At 35.2% G+C, this 13601-nt stretch overlaps 2 protein-coding genes across 2 annotated transcripts; both read right to left on the bottom strand.

The window, feature by feature from the left end:
* Nucleotides 1-438: 438 nt before the first annotated feature.
* Nucleotides 439-3072, bottom strand: LOC131647150 (uncharacterized). Its single transcript, XM_058917064.1, has 2 exons — nucleotides 2992-3072; nucleotides 439-858 (listed from the first exon to the last, which is right to left on the bottom strand). Exons 1-2 carry the CDS (start codon nucleotides 3070-3072, stop codon nucleotides 439-441), a joined length of 501 nt encoding a protein of 166 aa, XP_058773047.1.
* A 7221-nt stretch (nucleotides 3073-10293) lies between these two features.
* LOC131647174 (uncharacterized) lies at nucleotides 10294-12900 on the bottom strand. Its single transcript, XM_058917088.1, has 4 exons — nucleotides 12191-12900; nucleotides 11416-12004; nucleotides 11077-11310; nucleotides 10294-10830 (listed from the first exon to the last, which is right to left on the bottom strand). Exons 1-4 carry the CDS (start codon nucleotides 12898-12900, stop codon nucleotides 10294-10296), a joined length of 2070 nt encoding a protein of 689 aa, XP_058773071.1.
* Nucleotides 12901-13601: the final 701 nt, after the last annotated feature.

Raw genomic sequence — 13601 nt, forward strand, 5'->3', positions numbered from 1 at the left:
AATATGATTGAGGCTAGGGGTCCGTTTGGTTCAACGGAGGGGAGGGGAGGGGAGGGAATTTAATAGAGGGGAGGGGAATGGAGGGGAGGGGAGGGGAGGGAATTTTAACTAAATATATGTTTGGTTCAAAGAAGGGAGGGGAGGGGAGGGGAGGGGTTTTTAACAACATATATGTTTGGTTCACAAGGGGAGGGGAGGGATTTTAAAATTAAATTACCTTTTTAACCTTACAAATATTTTCATTTGTATTTGGTAAAATTAATTCTAAATAAAAATAATTATAGAGTCAGAGGCACCAAATAAAAAACCTGTTCATATTATAAACCACACAAATTTAAAGAAAATATCGAAAAACATATTATGTTGTAAACAAAATATTCAGAAACATTAAATTGTAAATAAAATATTCATAAAAGTCATAAAACTATTATAAAGTGATCAATCAGATGAGCCAAAGACCATTTGCATTATCACTGCTTTGCGGGCTTCAGGTGGACACTGGAGAATCATCCTAAGTTTGTCAGCATCTTTCATTACAATGCAATATATTTGCGGCAATGACTTTGCATCACATCCACACTCCTTTATTAAATTCCATGTTTCTTCCCCTGAAATTGGAGGCAATTCATATTTCTGACGCTCTCTCATTATTTCATTTCCTTCTCGTATTGCAGCATTTCCTTCGGTTAGTGCATTTGCAACCAAGACAATTGATTCTTGGAGTTCAGTAATATCGTTGTTTGTATCTTTGTTTTTTACCACTTTCATTTTCTTCCTTTTACTCCCACTTAACGGATCTGGTGACTGTGCTTCAGGTACAGAAAAATCGTAACCAACATCAAAGCTTTCCAAATTCACCTCATTTCGGGCAACATGGTCATCAATATCTTGAATAGTTTCGACAAAGTCTTCATTGGTGACCGATGACTTTTGTTTTCTTGTCTCTTTTAAAGTACCAGATTCCTCTCCATCCGCTCGATTAGGTCCATAAAGTATCACCATCTTCTCATAATTTGGAAGTGGTACATTTCTCCAATTTGATGCTTTTGGTTTTGACTGAAAAAGTATGATAAATAAAAGATATAAGATTAATGAAAGTTTTACAATTATTGATTAATAAAAGTTATACAATTATTGATTAATAAAATATTTTAAAATACAAAAAGTTCATACAAAAGTTACCTCAATTAGAGCATCCCAAACTTCTGACTCGGCATCCCATAATTGTGTAGTTGAATTCCAAGAAAATCCGCTCATACCGCCTTTAAAAATGTCATAATATTTAGTAAAGTTTTTTTTCAAAGTTTTCCAACGGTTTTTTATCTTCAGCTTGTCAATTTTGTTCCCAAATAATGCACGGAGTTCAGCTGCAATGTTTTCATATGCTGATGTAGTGAATGTACCGTTGACTTTGTTCCCCTTTTCATATTCATGCATAAAAGCATCAACAAGAGCATCATCCATGGCTCTATTCCAAGTTAAAGTTCCAGAATTACCATTATTAATTGGTAATTGCTTATTCGATGCCATAAACTATAAAAATGAACAATTATAACACAGCAAAGTTAATAAATATAATTAACAAAAAGTTCCAATAACATAATAAACATCATAATAAATTTGGTACCAGTTCATCAAGGAACAACAAACATAAAAATAATATTATAAAATATAAGTTAGACTCTCTAAGCTAAATTATTATTTTGATAATTTAACCACATCTGATGTGCTACACTATCTTTTATAACCCCGCCCATAGCAAGCTCATCTCTGTCACTTCTTGAACCTTGATGATTGTCATGCGATACATTTTGATTTGCAAGTTCAGCATCTACTTCTGCTATAAGGTCTTCATCCGGGTCTACACTCATCAGATAATTGTGAAGAATGCAACATGCAAAAATGATTAATTTTTGAGCTTTGACTCCATAATTTGGCTCTGTTGAATTAGATAAAATCTCAAATCTTTTTTTCAATACACCAAAGGCTCTTTCAATTGCATTGCGTAAAGACGAATGTCGAAGATTAAACAACTCTTTAGAATTTTGGGGTGGATTTCTAGCGGAATATTCTTTCAGGTGATACCGAACTCCTCTATAAGGCGTAATTAAGCCACTTGTCAACATGAATCCAGCATCGACAAGATAATATTTTCCTATAGTAAAGGTAAATAATAAATGTGATAGTTTAAAATATAATATAAACAACTATAAGTCTAGGTTATTCTTGTATTACCTTGAGGAATTTTAAGTTTATCTTCACGTGTTAATGCATTCTTTATTATTCTAGAGTCAGAGGCAGACCCTTCCCATCCCGCGAGCACATAAGTAAACTTTAAATCAAAAGTACATGCTGCTAAAACATTTTGTGTCGGATAGTCTTTCCTACCGCGATATCTAGGGGCATCTTTTGCAGATACTTTGACACGTATATGTGTTCCATCAATTGCACCAACACAATCCTAATACAATATAATTTTTTTTATCAATAAAATCTATGAATACTAGAAATTTTAGTATTTTTATGTAGGGAATATAATTTATTAATAATAAATTTTACCTTAAAATACGGGTAGAATCTATAACTACTAGAAATTTCATGAGGGGCCGTTGAGCCATCAGGTTGGACAAGAAATTTGTCTTCTAATTCAAGAATAGCTCTCAAAACTTGATGAAGATGACGACTAATAGTCTCGCCAGAACGACGAAACCAAAAGTTGACTTCACGATTTTTTGCATTATGTGTTAATATGTAAATTGATTTTGCAACTTGCTCTTCCACACTTGACCATCGGGTAGCTTTTAATCCCCCTTCTCTTTGTAAGATATCACATAAGGTCATAAAAGTTTGGGGACCCATTCTTAATATATTTCTACTAGTTTCACTGTTACTAATTCGGTACATAATTTCTTCACGTACCCTTTCTCTCTCAGAGCTCATACTATAACACAATTTTCTTTTACGAGATAATCGAACATAATAGTAAACAACAGCACACATTAGTTGAACTATAACTCTTTGACGCAAATCAAACCATTTGTTAATACGAATTCTCTGATCTTGATGATCCATCTAACTCAATAAAATAATTTCTATAATAAAGAATAGATAAAATAATATTAGAATGTAAAAAAAAAAAATTATATTGAAAAAAAAACTATTTATTATATTAATATTAGAAAGTTAAAAACAATTCATATATATAATTTGTTACTGTTTATTTTATTAATATATAAATTTCTTTTCATTATAGAAAACGTGTATATCAATGTCTTTACTACTGTTTTTTATATATAGCAGACGTGTATACCTTTTGCTTTGGATTTTAATAATCAATTTCTTTTCATAGTCTATGCTTTCAGTAATTTTGATAATCAATTTCTTTTCATAGTCTATACCTTTCTATGCTTAGGATTTCGGTATGCTTTCGGTACTTTTGATACACCTTAACTTGTCTTCGTTACTTTCGGTACTTTGCTACTATTTTTTATACCGTATTGTTCTTATAATTATAATAGGTTGAATCTTATTTTATTCGCCGTAAATTTAACACTACAACATCCTAATAAAATTATAGATTTGATATACAAATTTGAATAGCATATAGGTACAAATATAACATCCTAACAAACAATATCGATTACACACGTAATAAAAATATAAAATCAAAAAGAACAATTCAATGAAAGAAAAAAAATCACCTGAGAAAAACAAGGTACAGATAGCAGCCACAAAATAGAAGACAAATGCAACGTGAAACAAAAACCTAATCTTTAATAATTTAGTAAGGACAATCTTGGCATTAAAAAAATATTTGAGGATAAATTAGGGAACATAATAAAATTTTAATAAATAAATCTTCCCTCCCCTCCAAATCCCTCCAATTTGGGGGGGAGCAAAAAGTGAGTTTAGGAGAAATTTTGCTCCCCTCCCCTCCCCTCATAAAAAGTGAACCAAACAAATATATTTACAAATATCCCCTCCCCTCCCCTCCCCTCCCCTCCATCTACCTCCAACCAAACAGACCCTAGGAGTGGATTTTTCTGATTCAGAAGGAGATCCAATGTCTTTGGATAATTTTAAAACTTTTTCCTTCAGTTCAGAATTTTATACTTCCAGCTTCTTAGTTTCAGATTCAAATAGCTTTTTCAGCTTTTTGTATTTGATACTAAGATGATCCTGAGCTCCAGAAGTTCAGTTAAACTGGAAACTAACTCTTCTCTAGATAGTTCAGAAAATACCTCTTCAGAATCTGATTCTGATGTAGATTCTGATCCATCATCCACTGTGGCCATCAATGCAAAGTTTTCTTGTTCGCCTTCAGAGTCTGATTCTGATTCTGATTCAGAATCATCCCATGTTGCCATAAGACCCTTCTTCTTATGAAACTTCTTCTTGGGATTCTCCTTCTGAAGTTTTGGACATTCATTCTTGAAGTGTCCAGGCTCATTGCACTCATAGCAGATGACCTTTTTTTTGTCAGATCTTCTGCCACCAGAAGATTCTCCTCTTTCAAGCTTCTTTGAGCTTCTGAAGCTTTTGAACTTCCTTTGCTTGCTCTTCCCGAGTTGGTTTACCCTTCTGGAAATCATGGACAGTTCATCTTCTTCTTCTGATTCTGATTCTTCAGAATCTACTTCTTCAGCCTGAAAAGCGTTAGTGCATTTTTTATAATTAGATTTTAATGCAATAGACATACCTTTCTTCTGAGACTCATTTGAATCCAGCTCTATCTCATGGCTTCTCAAGGCACTGATTAGCTCTTCCAGAGAGACTTCATTCAGATTCTTTGCTATCTTGAATGCAGTCACCATTGGACCCCATCTTCTGGGCAAGCTTTTGATGATCTTCTTTACATGATCAGCCTTGGTGTAGCCTTTGTCCAAAACTCTTAATCCAGCAGTTAGCGTTTGAAATCTTGAGAACATTTTCTCAATGTTTTCATCGTCCTCCATCTTGTAGGCTTCATATTTCTGGATTAGGGCAAGAGCTTTGGTCTCCTTGACTTGAGCATTTCCTTCATGGGTCATTTTCAATGACTCATATATATCATAGGCAGTTTCCCTGTTAGATATCTTCTCATACTCAGCATGAGAGATAGCATTCAGCAAAACAGTCCTACATTTATGATGATTTTTGAAAAGCTTCTTTTGATCATCATTCATTTCTTGTCTTGTAAGCGTTACGCAAGTAGCTTTCACTGGATGTTTATAACCATCCATCAGAAGATCCCATAAGTCACCATCTAGACCAATGAAGTAACTTTCAAGTTTATCTTTCCAGTATTCAAAGTTTTCACCATCAAATACTGGTGGTCTAGTATAACCATTGTTACCATTTCCATTGTATTGCTCAGCTGAGCCAGATGTAGATGTATGTGATGGATCTTCACCAGACATCTTGTACTGATGCGTTTTTCTCTTCCTGAATCTTTTCTAAACACGGTTAAGTGCTTGCACCTTAGAACCGGCGCTCTGATGCCAATTGAAGGATAGAAAAACACTTAGAAAGGGGGGTTTGAATAAGTGTAGCTTTAAAACTTGTAAGATAAAAACAATTTGCACAATGATTTTTATCCTGGTTCGTTGTTAACTAAACTACTCCAGTCCACTCCCTTGGAGTGATTTACCTCACCTGAGGATTTAATCCACTAATTACACAAGATTACAATGGTTTTCCACTTAGACATCTTCTAAGTCTTCTAGAGTATACTGATCACAACCTGATCACTCTAGGAACAAATTGCTTAGATACTCTCTAAGACTTTCTAGAGTATACTGATCAACAACCTGATCACTCTAGTTCTTAAAACTTAATGTAAACAAATTCTTTTAAGAGTTACAATGCTTCTTATAAAGCTATTATCACAACTGTGATTTTCTCTTAAGTTTAAGCTTAATCTCACTAAAGTATTACAACAACAATGTAGTGAGGTTGATGATGAAGTTTGAGAGCTTTTTGAATTTGACAGCGTTTCTGTATATTTGCGCAAGTGTTGTATTCAGCTTCTCATCAGAACTTCAATATATAGGCGCTTGAGAAGATGACCGTTGGGAGCATTTAATGCTTTGCGTAATCCGTACAGCATTGCATTTAATGTTTCACTCTTTTGTCAACTACCTCGAGCCTTGCTTTCGCTGTGTCTAGTGACGTTGCCTTTAATAGCTTCTAACGTTCCTTTTGTCAGTCAGCGTAGCCTGCCATCTTGTACTTGCTTCTGATCTGATGTTTGTGTAAACAATGTTTGAATATCATCAGAGTCAAACAGCTTGGTGCAGAGCATCTTCTTGTCTTCTGACCTTGAAGTGCTTCTAGTGTGATACCATGAGAACTTCAGTGCTTCTGCTTCTGATCTCAAGTTCTTATGATGCTTCCATAGACCCATGTTCTAATTCTGCTTGACCATCTTCTGATGTCTTGCCAGACCATGTTCTGATGTTGCATGCTGAACCTTCTGAGTCAGTTCTTCTTGCGCTGATTTTGTGCATACTCTTTATATAATTCCTGTCATGGAAATTTCATAGTATTAGAGTACCACATTATCTCATACAAAATTCATATACATTGTTATCATCAAAACTAAGAATATTGATCAGAACAAATCTTGTTATAACATCAATGAGTTCATCAACCTTCAAAGTGCTTAAGGCTTGTGCTTCTTTAATGGATGTTTCCTTCATCTAAATTTTTTATGGCCAAGATCTGAGAATATTTCTAACCACCTTTTCTTCTGACATATTTCCCCATTAGGAAAAATAATTGTTGGCTATTTCACTCATTATAACATTGAAATCAGATATGGGCTCATCTTCCATCATTCTCAACTTTTCAAACTCAGTTGTGAGGAGCTGCAACCTTGACATCCTAACCTTGAATGTGCCTTCATGAGTAGTCTTGAGAATCTTCCAAAATTCTTTGGCTTCAGTAAAAGTGTTGATTATTCACAACATGTTCTTGTCAACAACATTTAATATAAAACTCAAGGCATTTTTCGTTTCCGAGAGATTCATCGTATTCATCTTTGGATCATTCAACTTCAGACTTTAAGCTTGTTGAACCATCTTGGAAGTTATCACATGATGTTTTCAATCTTTACCCATTGCCTTCCAATTTTTGATGTCTATGAATTTGAGAAAAGCAAACATCTTTTCTTTCCAATAGTCATAATTTGTGCCAACCAACACAGTTATCCTACTGACTTAACCTCAATCCTTAGTGTTTTCCATTTGAATAAGGATTGATGGTGAGCTCTTGCTTCTTTTCTTCTTCCATAGGATTGAGACTCCAACTTCACAATGCAAGATGTTTTAAAGCTTTAAATTGATTTTCCTTCTATTCCTTCCTCATCTCTTCGTGGTACTCTCTCTCATGAAATTATGAAGATAACAATGAATGAAGTTCTAATGAAAGGACCTTTAAACCCCTTATTAAAAGACCTAATTTCCCTTCTCAACTTCCTCATTTTCCATATTTGTTGTTGGTGTCTAAATTGACATACTCCATATACTATTTTTTTGAATGATCAAATAATATATTAATAAATTAGGATAAAGCCCTCAGAAAAATACAAGAGTACAATGGATACAAGAAGTGCCCAGATAGAAAAGAAACAAGAATCAAACAAACAAAAATTTCAAAAACAGAAGAAAATTAACACAAGAACTAATACTCCTTGTAGTTAAATGGTTTTGCTTAACGTCTTTAAGCTAATATAATGGAGCACACAACATAGTTGAATTTTGGCACAAGAACCACAATGTAGTTAAAGAAAACAAACACAAGAACTAATACTCCTTCCACATTGTTAGACTCCTCAATGGAGCACATAACATAGTTGAATTTTGGCACAAGAAACCTCGAATTTTTGCAGTAATATCATTTTCTTTTAAATATCTCTGTAGGCTTTCATCCGCTTTCTATGGAAATAAATCGTCCAAAGTATCCATTGATGGATTCTTCCTCTTTCATCTTCAGTACCTCAAACTCAGTCTTCAAACTTTGAAGTTAAGCTCTCGTCACTCTAGTTGAACCTTTGAACTTTTACTTCATTGAGTCTCATATCTGCTTTGAGATGTAATCATTTAGTATTGTCTCCAGGAATTCTCTATCAATGGCTTGATAGAGATTATTCTTCACCTTTCTGTCCTTCGGAGTTTGTGTTCTGCAATTGTTTTTGCCTCCTCGTCAGTTGGATCTCAGTTTTGTGGACCAACAACCACTCCGTCCTAGACCAAGTTCCACATCTCTTTAGATCGGAGAAAGATCTCCATCGACTTTGCCTAATACTAATAGAAGCCTTCAAATTTGGGAATTACTGGTTGCACAAATTTCTGCTACTACTACATCTGTCATTCTCACGAATTTCTTTAAATTCTCACTCTTTCTCTAATCAAGCCTCTTTGATGAGGCTCTGATACCAAGTGTTGATCAAGGTTAGAACACAATAAACAAAAATTTTATTAATATTGCAAACTTTATTCGATGAAGAAAACAGAAAATTAAGGCTGTATATTTACATAAAACTACATAAAACTGAAACTACTATTTTCCAGCCCTTTATGATAAATAATATGCCTTAATCTAGATACTCCTTTTGTCTAGGAATTTTATTAACCGACTAAAATTTAAATATTAATATTCCAACAATTCTTCCCCTAAACAAAGCATGCATACCGCATTTTAGTTTAATCTTCGGCTGCTTGTAACCCCTACTGCTTCTGGATTTTCTCAACAAAGTAATACATGCTGCTATCATGTGTTTCCATACACTGTTTTTTCCTCGCAATTGTTGTGGTCTATCCTATGCAAGGCATCTTTACTAGGGAGGGAGATGAGAAAAGGGAACGGTTCTCTTGTTCTCTTAATCTAAGAAGCATGCCTCTTTTTCCTAGATGTATAAAAATGCATAATATATATCAAAAACTATCTACATAAATTCAATAAAGTAATACAAATAACTTCAAATTATATACATTAACTCTCTTGTTTATCTTTTTTAAAATAGAGTGTGTTAGCACGAGCACTTGTATGTGCAGCCACAAGTGAGAGAGGGTAGAAAATATATTCATAAAAAACATCTCACAATCATTGATATATAATTGATAACATTTAAATTATGCGTACTTGGGATGATTCTAATCATAATTATCAAGAATGTAGGAGATAAAAATAGATGTTTGCATTTTGTGTTTTATCTGTGAATTTTTCAAGTAATTATTTTCAAAAAGATATTAAAAACATGAACCTGAAATGAAATTGAAAACTGAATTTATTAACGATCCATTTAAGAGTGTTTGACTTGTATAATTATCCTAATACTGTATATCACATATAATCTAATGCAAAACGCTTATGAAGTGAATCGTATAAATAATCTACCAAATATATAAATTAATATCAAGATAGAGAAATTTTATTATTTATGTAATTAAAACCACAACACAAGATTCAAGTATAAGTAGACACAAAATTGAAGACCAAATAAAATGAAACATAAAAAAACTTAAATAAAGCGTACAGTAATTTAACAAATGCACTTATTAGCTTGACTATGAAAAAAGTATTTCAACATTGTAAATTGAGCACATTTATTTAAACTCAATTAAACGTCTCCCAAAAGGATATTGACTTTGATCTTCATTATTGACTAGAGAAGCAACACGTTGATGATCATTAGATGGAACAACAAGAGTAAATGTAGTTTGTCAGTTATCGAGCTTATGGTTCTGAAGATTTGGTTTCTTATTGACCCTAGACATATATCTCGTTTTTCTCTCCTCTGAACTATCAAACTTGTAGTGTTTTGAAGTCATATGAGAAGCAAATTTTTGTGACATAACCAACATTTCGTAGCACTTTGGACATGTGTACTGTCACTAAACCAGCATAAACAGAAGGAGAAAAAGGAACACTCAGAAACTTAGACGCTAACAAAACCTAACATTTACTTCATAATTGATTGCTTGCATTTATTGAAAAAGTTTGGTTCTTAAATAACCAATTTTAAAGATCATATTCCTTAGAATCAATAAAGGATAAGAATGATAGTTGTCAGTACTATGCTAGCTGTCAAGGAATTGTTCTAGACTATTCTATTACTATGCAAGCTGTTATCATCCATCATTTGCGTATCATATGAGATGTGTCATAGTCCTTCAGGTATTTGGGCTTGACTCTGTTTCTTTTGGGCCTTCCTTGTGGAATGACATCATCATATTGCTGGCCCAATTTAGCATTAGCATCTTCCGTAACATCCATGTCCCCATCAAGACTAAGCTTGTCCTCAAGGTTCAACTAAGGATACTTGAGTGTGATAGCAGCCGCCTCCCAAGTTGCGTCTTCTGGAAATAGACCACTCCATTGCACCAGCACCATATCTTTGCCTTCCTTCCATCCTCTGTCCAGAATAGCAACAGGTTCAATAATAGGACAATTTTCAAAGTCATTGGGAGGTAATTCCAGTGAGGAATCAACGGCACCACGACATGATTTCAGTTGGGAAACATGAAACATTGAGTGAATCTTGCTACTAGGTGGTAACTCCAATTCAAAAGCAACTTCCCCAATAGCTCTAGTAATTTTGAAAGGACCATAGAAACGTTTAGCTAGCTTCTTAGGATGGTAACCGGTAACCGAGACTTGTCGATATGGTTTTAGCTTGACAAGCACTAAATCACCCGGTTTGAAGGAATGCTCTTTGTGGTGCTTATCAGTAAAATGTTTAATTTTTTCCTGTGCTTTCAGCAGCTTTCTTTTCAGCACGTTCAGAATTTGGTCTCGTGTTACTAAGTCAGTGTCAACAGCCTTAATCTGACTTGTCCCTGGAATGTACTGGTTCAGTGTTGGCGTTGGTTTACCAAAAACTGCTTAATAAGGACTTATGCTTGTGCTTTCGTGAATGGTTGTGTTGTAATGCCATTCCGCCCAATGAAGGAATTTTCCCCAAGTCTTAGGTTGTTCGTGGACAAAACAACGAAGGTATTATTGTAAATCTTTGTTGACAATCTCGGTTTGCCCTTCACTTTGAAAGTGATAAACGGAAGACATTCGTAGCACAGTTCCACTTAGGTGAAATACCTCATGCCAGAATTTGCTAAGAAAAACAGGGCCCCTATTACTAACCATGCTCTTTGGCATTCCATACACACTTGAGATCATTTTGGTAAAAAACTCTGCTACTTTGACAACAGTGAAATGAGTAGGTAACATACCAAAATGTGCAACTTTGGATAATCTATGAACAACAACAAGCACCACTGTGAATGTTTGGAAGGAAGGGAGCCCTACTATAAAGTCTAAGGATATGTATTCCTAAACATTCAAGGGAATAGGAAGAGGTTGTAATAAACCATATGGTGAGTGAGGGGGGATCTTGGTTTGTTGACATGTGAGACAAGTTTTGACAAATTTAGTGACGTCATTGTGCATTCCCTCCCAATAGACATTCTCCTTTAGTCTCTCTAATGTCTTTGTAATCCCACTATGCCCCCCAATAAGGGATGAATGGAACTCCTCTAAGAGTGTAGCTTTAAAGCCAGAAGATGCTGGAATATAAAGTTTACCTTTATAGAACAACAGGTTATGAACTAGTTTGAAGTCAAGAAATTCAGAAGGTTGGTGGTGCACTTCGGAGAGTAATTCCAGATAAGCCTGATCTTGAAGGCAGTGGGTACGTAGCTTGTCCAAGAAGACCGTGTGTGAAACTGTAAATCCCAAACAAGTAGGGGCAGAATCATGGATGCGAGATAAGGCATCTGCAACTTTGTTTTGAGCTCCGGGTTTATAAACAATCTCATAGAAACAACCCATCAGTTTTGCAAGGTAAAATTGTTGTTCTGGAGTCTGAACAACCTGTTTCATTAGTTCACAAAGACTGCTTTGATCGGTGTGGGTCACAAACTTTCTGCCCATAAGGTATATACTCCATTTTTTTACAGCAGAGGTAATAGCACATAATTCACGCACATAAGTAGAGGAAGCAAGCAAACGTGAACAATACTTCTTACTATAATAACAAATGGGGTGACCTTGTTAGCATAAAACAACACCCATACCAAGTCCAGAAGCATCTGTTTTGATCAAAAACTCACTTGCAAAATCAGGCAGAGTTAATACCAGGCTCTCAGTCATGGCTTGCTTTAATGTAGCAAAAGCATGAGAAACATCTTCATTCCAAAAGAAAGAGTCTTACTTCAAGAGTTCAATAAGAGGGGCTGCAATGGAAGCATAATTCTTCACGGATTTGCGATAGAAGCCCGTGAGGCGCAAAAAACCTCGCAACTGTTTCAATTTATTTGGGGTAGGCCAATTGACCATAGCCTCTATCTTCTCAGGGTATGCACCAACCCCCTCAGTAGACACAATGTGACCAAGATAAGATATAGATGACTGAGCAAAATAGCACTTAGATTTCTTCAAGAAAAATTTGTTATCAAGCAATAATTGAAGTATCAGTTTAAGATGAAATAAGTGTTCTTTTAGAGACTTACTAAAGACTAGAATGTCATCAAAAAATACTAGAACAAAGTGTCGCAAGTAAGGTTCAAAGAGTATGTTCATAGTAGCTTGGAAGGTAGATGGAGCATTACAAAGGCCAAAGGGCATCACGAAGAATTCATAATGACCTTGATGAGTGCAAAAAGCAGTTTTAGGTATGTCACCTGGGCACATAAGAATATGATGATAACCTAAGCGGAAGTCCATCTTGGAGAAGAAGTGAGTACCATAGAGGTCATAAAGCAGTTCATCGATGGAAGGAATCGGAAAGCGATCCTTGATGGTAATGGCATTAAGAGCACCATAATCTACGCAAAACCGCCACGTGCCATCCTTATTGCGTACAATGAGAACCAGAGAGGAAAAAGAACTAGAGATGGGACGAATAATGCCCTGAGTTAGCATGTCACGAATCTGAGTTTCAATTCCACGCTTCTAAAAATGCGGGTAGCGATATGGTCAGACATTCACTGGATTGGTCCTGGTTTGGAGGGGTATTTGGTTATCAGTGTTTCTTAAGGGAGGAAGGTGGGTTGGAGTTTCAAATAGTGGATTGAATTGTTCAGGTAGGATAGAGACAGGTTTAGGAGTTGTAGTGGGAGTGTGTGGTGAAGGTTGTGGGGAGATAAGGTGTAGTTGTAAGCAAGTATCAATGGCTTTGGCAGAGATCATTCTTTTTAACTGGTGGAGTGAAGCTTTTGTTGGGTGAGGTTTGGGAATGCCTTGAAGGAGGATGGTTTGGTTGTTGATGATGAATTTCATTATGAGTGTGTTATAATATGTTAGAATTGGGCCGAGTGTTTTAAGCCACTGGACCCCCATAACTAACTCAACTCCACTAATGGGTAGGACAAAAAAATCAACAAAAAATTCATTGGAGCCTAATAAAATAGTTAATTGACGACACAGATAACCACATGGTAGTTCCTCGCCATTTCTTACTATGGCATTGAAGGCATCTGTGGGTTAAAGTTCCAAGCCCAATTGTTTAACAAGCCTATCTTGGATGAAGTTATTTGCACTACCACCATCAATTAGTACAGACACTTGTTGTTTGCCAATACGGCCCATTACACGCAGCGTTTGAGGAACGGAATGGCCCACTA

The sequence above is a fragment of the Vicia villosa genome, linkage group LG2 (assembly GCF_029867415.1).
Source record: "Vicia villosa cultivar HV-30 ecotype Madison, WI linkage group LG2, Vvil1.0, whole genome shotgun sequence".
NCBI lineage: Eukaryota > Viridiplantae > Streptophyta > Magnoliopsida > Fabales > Fabaceae > Vicia > Vicia villosa.